At 50.6% G+C, this 9,869-nt stretch overlaps 1 protein-coding gene across 1 annotated transcript in view; it reads left to right on the top strand.

Moving 5' to 3' along the window:
* Positions 1-274: 274 nt before the first annotated feature.
* THAP4 (THAP domain containing 4) overlaps positions 275-9,869 on the top strand; it is a 32,511-nt gene continuing 22,916 nt past the window's right edge. The window contains exons 1-2 of the mRNA XM_031452638.2: positions 275-588; positions 2,554-3,713. Coding sequence (XP_031308498.2) covers positions 512-588; positions 2,554-3,713 — 1,237 coding nt within the window. The 5' untranslated portion in view covers positions 275-511. The remainder of the gene's footprint in view (positions 589-2,553; positions 3,714-9,869) is intronic.

Here is a 9,869-nt window from a genome sequence, read left to right as displayed (position 1 = left end):
TGGCGTACGGCGGACCCAGCACGGAGCCCTGGCCCGCGCAATCGGCTCCTCGGCGGCTTGCGTCGTGCGTCCCGGGAGCCCCAGCAGCGACCCGTCGGGGCCGCGGAAGCAGCCGCGGGCGGGCAGGAGAGCCCCGGGGCGGGCGCGTGAGCCTGTCGCGCGCGCAGGCCCGCCGGCGCGGCCATCTTGCCGTACGGACGCGCCCCGCCCGCCATGTCGCCGCACGGCACCGCCAGCCCGGGGCGCTCCCGCCCACCCCCGACGCCGCGAGCGGTGGGCTGCGCCCCGCCCGGTGTCGGGGATCCCGGGTGCGCCGAGGGCTGGGCCGGGCGGCCGGGCGGCGGACCGCCGGGCGCCGCCATCTTGCCGTACGGCGGGAGCCGCGGGGCCGGCTCCCACGTCCCGCAGCCGTGTCGCCGCGCGCCCTCCCCTCGGGGCGGTCCCGCTCGGGGCTCGGCGCGGCGAGGCGAGGGCCGGAGCCTGGCGGCGGCGCTGCGGCCGGAGGCCCGAGATGGTGATCTGCTGCGCTGCCGCGAACTGCTCCAACCGGCAGGGCAAGGGGGAGAAACGCGCCGTCTCCTTCCACAGGTAACTGGGCCCCGCCCGCCGCTGCCGGCCCGCCGCCCGCGCGGCCCGCGGGCCACGCCCCCGCCCGGCCCGGCCCGGCCCGGCCCGGCCCGGCCCGGCCCCCCGGGAAACTGAGGCCGAGCGGCCCGGCCCGACGCGGGGACGCCCAGAGCGCCGGGCCTCGGGCCGGTCCTGCGAGTGAGTCAGCGCCGGCGCTGTGTGACCTTGGCCCGGCCGCCGTCTCTGGGCCGGGCGCCTCGGGCCACCGCGGCCACCGGTCCCCCGGGACCCCGGCCACTCGGCGACCACCCGCAGTCTCCGCCGCCCTCTCCCCCAACCCGCGGCCACCCCGCGCCCCATTGATTCGGGTTGGCCCCGCCAGTTTCCAGAAGCGGTGTGTTCTGGAAACGCTCTTCCGTAGGTCAGTTGTCCCCTTGCGTGTGCTGTGACTTTTCTGCTCTTCCCGTCGCGGGGGAGCCTGCCTTGATCTTTGCGATCAGGGAATGTAGCCGACCAGACGCAGCTTGTGCCTCGTGGATTAGCACTCTGCAGGCGCGCTGTGGCTGGAAGGGCCTCGCGGCCAGCCCCGGGGAGAGGTAGCTACCGCGTGGAGGTGAGTCCTGGGGAGACGTCCTGACAGCATCCTGCGCGGAGCCTGGCCCCAGGAAGGGCGAGGGGGCTGCCTTCTCCCCGGCCTGGCCTGCCTCGTGAAGGCTGCAGATTTCAGCCTATTTCAGCGAGACCTTTTCTGCAGCTTCCGCGCTGGAGGTCCCAGAATAGTGAACAGAAGAAACTCTGCTTTAAAAATCTCCCAGATACTGTTCTGTTTCATGTTGCAAGGTGTTATTTAAGTTTTAAAGAGGTGGGTGAAGATTGTTCTTTATAATCTTACTGGAAAGTTCGCAGTGGTTTGCTTTGTCTTAAGTTGTTACAATCTATCAAAATGGAAATAGGTTATTTCAGGGGTCAGCCGCCATGCTTTCTTGAGTTTCCTTCAGAGCCAATAGTTTTGTTACTGTTTTTGAAAATGGAGGCAGAGCGCTGCAGAGAAGGCTGCTCTTGGCGTTCAGAATGGTCAAACTGGTATGGGGCAAAGGACATGGGAAGGGAGGGGTCTTTGGGAAATGGGCTCCCAGAGCATTGAGGAAATTTAGAAGGTCAAGTTGCTCAGAGCTTCCTGATGAGTTGTTATCCGCCCTGGTCCTGGTCCACAGCAGCCTCAGGTGGGTTAGGTGACCTCAGGTGGAGCAAATAGCCCTCCAGAATGACCGTCCTCACCCTTGCATGTCCAGTTTTGTCAGTTTTCTAAATAAAGATCTTGCTTGAATGAGAAAATACATATATTAAATACCTTATTCAGTATCTTCCAAGGGCTGGTTGATTTTTAAAGGGAGCAGTTTTACTCTTGGCAGTGGGAGTTTGGTGGGAACGCAAAACTGCAGCCTTTGAGTCTCACCTCCTCAGCTGCTGGAGCCGCAGCTGGGACCGGGCACCTCGTGGGTGTCTGGGTTGCTTTACTGGCCTCAGGCACCCGTCTCTGCTGCCTGACAGCTGGCCTGACTTCTAAGTGGGGGGCCAGCCAGCCCTTTTAGCACCCAGAGTCCTGCATCCCAGGCTCACTAGGAGGGTTGGTCAGCTGTGACCTTCTAGGAACTGTTTCCAGGGCTTCCCGCAGCCTCTCCTGTGGTCCTGATGCCATCTGTATCCCTGCAGGGCATTTGCCACGGCCTTAGAAGAGTTATTCACCTTTCCTTATTTGTCCTGCAGACCGTAAGCTCCTTAAGGGTAGGTCATGGGCCTCTCATCATTTTGTTCCAGCAATGACTTGCAAGTAAAAGTTATTCCTTAAATCTTTATCAAGTTCTTAAATGGGTAAAGTCAATACAGTTTTGGGTGTTTGCAGAAACACCTGTTTTGCTTTTATCTTTGATGAAACCACAGGGAGACATATAATTCTTTCTTTCTAATTTGTCACTTGTCCTGCAGATTTCCCCTAAAGGACTCAAAACGTCTGATCCAGTGGTTAAAGGCAGTTCAGAGGGATAACTGGACCCCCACTAAGTACTCTTTCCTCTGTAGCGAACATTTCACCAAAGACAGCTTCTCCAAGAGACTGGAGGATCAGCACCGCCTGCTCAAGCCCACGGCCGTGCCCTCCATTTTCCACCTGGCTGAGAAGAAGAGGGGGGCTGGAGGCCATGGCCGCACCAGGAGGAGGGACACCAGGAAGGCCTCGGGGGGTGTGAGGGCACACTCAAGTGACGGGGACGGGAAGGCAGCTGCAGGGTCGACATCGTCCTCGAGTGAAAGCCCAATGGCCAAGCCGGAGTCCCGCAAGGCGAAGCGGGCTGCACTGCAGGGTAAAGCCACACCCAGGGCCGCCCCGGGAGCTGCCAGTCCAGAACAGGCCCCGCAGGCCCCGGAAGGAAGTCCAGATGGTGGTCCGGCCCCTGCCATGTTTGGCAGCCAGGGAGCAGCCAGCGCGCTCACTGGAGACGCAGGTGATGAGAACGCCACGTCCCCCGCCGGGGGCCTGGTGGACAAGAGTGGCATTTCCATGGATGACTTTACCCCCCTGGGATCTGGGGCCTGCAAATTTATTGGCTCGCTCCATTCGTACAGTTTCTCCTCCAAGCACACCCGAGAGAGGCCATCTGTCCCCCGCGAGCCTGTCGACCGAAAGAGGCTGAAGAGGGACGTGGAGCCAGGCTGCAGTGGGACTGGCCCGGGGCCCGACAAGGGCTCTGTGCAGAGCCCCCCGACCTCATCCCTGACGGCGACACCTCAGAAGCCCTCCCAGAGCCCCTCAGCACCTCCCGCCGATGTCACCCCGCAGCCAGCCGCCGAGGCGGTGCAGAGCGAGCAGAGTGACGCCAGCCCCATGTCCATCAACGAGGTCATCCTATCGGCCTCGGGCGCCTGCAAGCTCATCGACTCGCTACACTCATACTGCTTCTCCTCGCGGCAGAGCAAGAGCCAGGTGTGCTGCCTGCGGGAGCAGGTGGAGAAGAAGAATGGCGAGCTCAAGGCCCTGCGCCAGAGGGTCAGCCGCTCGGACAGCCAGGTGCGCCAGCTGCAGGAGAAGCTGGCCGAGCTGCGGAGAGTGAGCTTCCCCTACCTGAGCAGCCTGCCGACCCCCGGCCACGGTCAGTACCCGAGCCCTGGCCCCGCAGCCTGCTTCTTGGGAGGGGGGTTCTTGCCGCACCCCAGCCCAAGTGCGGCATGTCCCTGCATCTCGGTAGAGGTTTGACGGGAGCCCAGCCTTTAGCTGGGGAGCCCGGGCAGGCACTTGAGGCATCTGTGGCCGTGGGGTTCAGTGGTTGAGAGAGCAGACCTTTCATGTCTGCTGGGACAGCCGGGAGCACTCAGTGGTGGTACCCAGCCGGCCGGTTTTCCTCTTGAACGGGTCCTTTCCCAGGGCGCATGTCCCACAGACAAGTGCCCATGAGTTAGGGTCTGAGAGTCAGATAAGCAGACGCAGTGGACCGTCAGAGAGATTGTGGGAGACTCGGAATCATGAGGAGGTTCTTTCCATTCCTATTAGTGAGTATCCTTGAAGTTAAATCATTTTGAACATTAGCAATAATTTTTTTTCAGTTTTAAACATCTATTCCAGTAGTATGTTTTCTTTTGTAAAAATGCTACAGAAATACATGGGCTCAGAAGTGGTGAAAATTCCGGTTTCTCACTCACCTCCCAGCTTTTATTCCTTGTTGCTATTAAAATTTGGTGTGTGTTCTTAGACTTTTTTATGCTTTTACATACATATCTTTGTTTCCAGATAGGTTGAATATATTTTTCGTATGTTCTTGCTTGTGTTTCTGCTTTTCCCCCAACTTCACTGTTTATTTCTCGTAAAATTAGTTTCTCTACTTTTTTTACGTATTGAGGATAGTGTCTTTCACCTATTCTGTGTAAAAGGTGGAAACTTTTCCTACAAGACGTTTCATTTCCTCTGAATCAAGTGTTTGTCGTCTGGGTTGTGACTAACACTTCAGGTGAGGAAAGGCTCCTGTGTGACAGGCTGTTCAGGACATGGGCCCCAGGACCACTACCACTACCAGCACAGCAAGACCAAAACCCAGCAGGGTTATACGCTCCATCCTGCTATAATTTTAAAGTTGTTTTTGTACTGGCTCCTACCTAATGTTACTCTCTGCTACCCTTTTCTGTTCCTCTTGGTCCGAGGTCCAGAAATGTGTAAGCCTTTCCCAACAGCCAGCGTTGATGGGGTCTGTGTTGATGTTCGTACTTCAGCCGTCCCCATTTCCCTTTCTTTCTGGATTCTGTCTTACGACTGCTCTGGTTCCCGGAGGGAAGTGCTCAACGGCTTCGGGTGCTGCATGCATCTATGTCCGCAGCTGAGGCTGGTCCCTTTTTCTGTCCTTCCGGCTCTGTGCCACGACCTGCCTCATACTGCTCTCCCTGCTGCTCTCATCTGAGTAGTTAGTAATTTCACCCTCAGTTCTGTCTTTAACCTGCGTTATTCAGAAGGGTATTGACAGTTTTTCAAGTGGATAGATTAGGGGAGGGAGGGTAACTTTTTGTAATTTTTTAATCCTACAGTTCTAAGGTGTGATAGATACGGTCACTTGAAGACTTCATGTGATTTGTAGAATCTTTTGAGGTTTTATTGTGGCTTAATAACAGTCTGTTTGTGACTGTTCCTTTGGTGCTCGAGAAGAATGTATCCTCTGCAGCTGGTTACATTGTTCCCCGGGCTGAGGTCTCCTCCTTGTGTTAGTCAGCAGGTCTGTGTGCTGGCTTCTGGTGTCCTCTTGCTCTGTTGATTTCTGGGAGAGGTAAGGAAGGTCTCCCTATGGCTCGAGGTGCCTGGGGTTTTGTTGCTTATGAAATGTCTGTCCAGTTTCACTTTATCTTTCAAGAGCATGTTATTAGATGCATGAGTGTTCCTGAATGTTATCAAACAGAAAAGCCCATTTTGTCCCATTTAAAGCCTTACTTGTTTATCTGCTTATTTTCAACCTTTTTGTATCCTTTTATTTTGTAGCTGTATTTTAACTCAATCTGAGAACCTTTGTCTTTATAGAATAATTTAATCCATTTACAACTGATTACTGATAAGTGGAACCTTGGGCTTGCCGTTTTACTTTAGTTTTAATTTGTTGGACTTTCTCGTTGTTTCTTTTCCTGTTCTTCTGGTGGGTGTCTTTCAGTTTTTTAAAACAACTGTTTCAGCCTGTCCTCCTGTGAAGGCTTGAGTTGGCCAGTTTCTGTGTCTCCCCTCTGAGCTCCTCACTTTCTGCCCCAGGTCCGGAGAGTCTCTCCTCTTAGCTCTTGCCTGTTTTTCTGTCAGGCACCACGGTGAGATGTTAGTGTACATTGTATTGATCACTTTATTCACCACTATTTATTGTATCTAAATTTCTCCTTTGGGAAATATTTAATGACCTTAGTGGAGCTCATACAACAGTAAGGTTTTGAGAGGAATCGAGTGTGAGGTGCCCCTTGGGTGCTGCTGCAGGAGATCCAGCGTGTGTGGGAGAGGTCAGAGGTGTTTGGAGCATGGAACAGAAGGAGCTTTCCTGGAGGAGCACAGTGTAGGGCTCGAGGGGCTGTGGCAGCCCAAAAGCAGCCATGTTGGTGGAGGTCAGCCAAAGGGGATCCAAGGAAGGAGGCTGGAGGGGAGCACGGAGTCGTGGGAACCTCGCGGGGAAGGCATGTTGCAGAAAAGGGTTTGCTCAGCTGGGCTACAACAGCTCCAATCCAGATGGAGAGAAGATGGTTGGACTCGGCCACACGGGGTCACTGGTGACCAGTCTCCTTAGAGTGGTGGGAATGCAGCTAAGTGTAGAGCGGTGAATGGTGGGGCCGTGAGAGTGGCTGCGGACAAGGCGCTTTGGTTAAGAGCTTTAGCCACGAAGTGGTATTGGGAAAGTGGGCAGGAGCCAGTGGGCAGTATGGCTCCAGGGGGAAGTTGTATTTGCCCTGTGGGAGCAAGGGAGCAGGCACCTGCGGGGGTGGGCTGAGGCGGAGGGAAGAGCCAGGGTGCTGCTGGGCCTTGAGTGGGCAGAGGCATGGAGGGAAGGGGTGCCTGCCCTTCTGCTCCTGTGCTCCCTCCAGTGGGGGAGAGCCGCAGGAGGTGTCAGGCCAGTGGCAGTGGGAGGAGTGGGAGGGAGAGGGACTGCCCAGTGCCCCCCACTCAGGTCTTCTTCCCCAAAAGTCTGCTCTCTTGACGGTTCCCAGCATGCTTATGTCTGTCCATCAGCGAAGGAGTCCCTCGGAGTTTCTGTTGAAGGGACTGTTTGCACATCTGTTCTGTGCGTGATCTGTAGCCAGGCCTTTCCTGGGGGGCTGACTCCCTACAACAGAGCAGCGGGGCCAGTGGGCCTGCAGGTTCTCTGGTCCAGGCGGATTGGCCTTCCCACAGGATGGGGCGTTCTGTCCCCGAGCCCACACCCACTGGGTGTCACAAGGCTTTCAAACTGTTTTGAGTTAATGTTCCTTCTTCATTCTTTCACATGTGGATACCTAGTTTTCCCAGCACCATTTGTTGAAAACGCTGTCCTTTCTCCACTGAATGGTCTCAGCATCCTTGTGAAAAGTCACGTATGTGAGGGTTTCTTTCTGGGCTCTCTGTTCTTTCCCATCCCATTTCCTATACATGTCTTTATGCCTGAATCACAGTTTGGAATTACTGTAACTATGAGATCAGGGAGTGTGAATCTTTCAGTTTTGTTCTTTTCAGGATTGCTTCGGCTATTCTCAGTCCCTTGAGCTCCCATATGAACTTCAGGGTGGGTTTTTCTATTTCTACAAAAAGTATCACTGGAACTTTGGTAGGGATTGCACTGAATCTATAGACTGCTTTGGTGGGTAATACTGACACCTTAACAATATTAACCCTTCTAGCCCTTGAATATCGGACGTTTCTGTCAATTTATGTTTTCTTTAATTGCTTTCTGAAGTGTTTTGTGGTTTTCATTGTACAACTCTTTCACTTCCTTAATAATTTTTTAAGTATTAGTTAAGTTTAAGTCAATTTCTGAGTATTTTTAAGCTATTGTAAATGGAACTGTTTTTGTAATTTCCTTCATACTGTTCACTGTTTGTGTATACAAATGCAGCTGATTTTTGTGTGTTCTTGGCTTTGTGTCTTGCTACTTTGCTGAATTTATTTAGTAGCTCTAACAGCCTTTTTTTTTTTTTTTTTTCTGATTACCAAATTACCTTAGCTAACTCATCATGAATTACCATGGGCTCACTGTGGGAGTTTTGGTTTTTCGGTTTTTTTAATTGAGATATAACTGATTTACAATATTGTGTTAGCTTCAGGTGTATAAAGAAGTGATTCAGTTTTATGTATACTTTCTCAGATTATTTTTTATTATAGGTTATTACAAATTACTGAATATAGTTCCCTGTGCTATCGGGTAAATCCTTGTTGCTTATCTGTTTTCTGTATAGTAGTTTGTACCTATTAATCCCAAATTCTAACTCATCCCTCCCTGCTCCCTTTCCCTTTGGTAGCCATAGGTTTGTTATCTATGAGTCTGTTACTGTTCTGTATGTAGATTCGTTTGTCTTATTTTTTAGATACCACGTATAAGTGACATCACATGGTAATTGTCTTTCTCTGTCTGACTTACTACTTCACTTAGTGTCATATTCTCCACGTCCATCCTTATTTCTGCAGATGGCAGTATTTCATGCTTTTGTGGCTGAGTAATGCTCTATTTAAAAAAAAATACCGCATCTTCTTTATCTGTCCATCTGTTGATGGGCACTCAGGTTGTTTCCACGTCTTGGCTGTTGTAAATAGTGCTGCTGTGAACATTGGGGTGCACGTATCTTTTTGAATTAGAGTTCCCTCTGGATACATGCCCAGGAATGGGATTGCTGGATCATATGGTAAGTCTATTTTTAATTTTTTGTGGAATCTCCATACTGTTTCCCATAATGGCTGCACCAGACTACATCTCCACCAGCAGTGTAGGAGGGTTCCCTTTTCTCCACACCCTCTCCAACATTTACCATTTGTGGACTTTTTAGTGATGGCCATTCTGACTGGTGTGAGGTGATACCTCATTGTAGTTTTGATTTTCATTTCTCTGAAAATTAGCAATATTGAGCATTTTTTCATGTGTCTGTTGGAGAACTGCTTTTTTAGGTTTTCTGCCCATTTTTGGATTGGGCTTTTGTTGTTGTTGTCAAGTTATATGAGCTGTTTAAATATTCTGGAAGTTAAGCCCTTGTCAGTAGCATCATTTGCAAATATTTTCTCCCATTCCATAGGTTGTCATTTTGTTTTGCTTATGGTTTCCTTTGCTGTGCAACGGCTTGTATGTTTAATTAGGTCCCATTTGTTTATTTTTGCTTTTATTTCTGTTGCCTAGGTAGATTGCCCTAGGAGAACATTGCTAATATTTATGTCAGAAAATGTTTTTTGCCTATGTTTTCCTCTAGATTTATAGTGTCTTGTCTTATGTTTAAGTCTTTAAGCCATTTTTAGTTTATTTTTGTGTGTGGTGTGAGGGAGTGTTCTAACTTCATTGATTTACATGCAGCTGTCCAATTATCCCAACATCACTTGCTGAAGAGACTGTCTTTTCTCCGTTGTATATTCTTTCCTCTTCTGTTGAAGATTATTCGACCAAAAGTTTGTGGGTTTATTTCTGGGCTCTGTATTCTGTTCCAATGATCCATGTGTCTGTCTGTGTACCAATACCATGCTGTTTTGATTACTGTAGCTCTGTAGTATTGTGTGAAGTCTGGGAGGATTATTCCTCCAGATTCATTCTTTTTCTTCAGTATTGGTTTGGCAGTTCTGGGTCTTTTGTGATTCCATATAAATTTTAGGATTATTTGTTCTGGTTCTGTGAAAAATGTCCTGGGTAATTTGATAGGGATCACATTAAGTCTGTAGATTGCTTTGGTTAGTATGTCCTTTTTTAAAATATTAATTCTTCCAATCTCAGAACATGGCATATCTTCCCATTTCTTTAAGTCGTCTTTAATTTCCTTAGTCAGTGTTTTATAGTTCTCTGCATATGAGCTTTCACTTCCTTGGTCAGATTTATTCCTAAGTTTTTTGTTGTTGTTGTTTTTGATGTGATTTTTTAAGGGATTGTTTCCTTACTTTCCTTTTCTCCATTGCTAGTGTAGAGAAGTGCCGCTGAGTTCTGTGTGTTGCTCTTGTGTCCTGCTCCCTCGATGAATTCTCTTATCAGCTCTAGTAGTTTTTGTGTGGAACCTTTAGGGTTTTCTGTGTATAATATCATGTCATCCATATATAGTGACAGTTTTACCTCTCCTTTTCTAGTCTGAATCCCTTTTATTTC

The sequence above is a fragment of the Camelus dromedarius genome, chromosome 4 (genome assembly GCF_036321535.1).
Source record: "Camelus dromedarius isolate mCamDro1 chromosome 4, mCamDro1.pat, whole genome shotgun sequence".
In the NCBI taxonomy this organism is placed as follows: domain Eukaryota; kingdom Metazoa; phylum Chordata; class Mammalia; order Artiodactyla; family Camelidae; genus Camelus; species Camelus dromedarius.
This window is presented reverse-complemented; position numbering and strand designations above follow the sequence as displayed.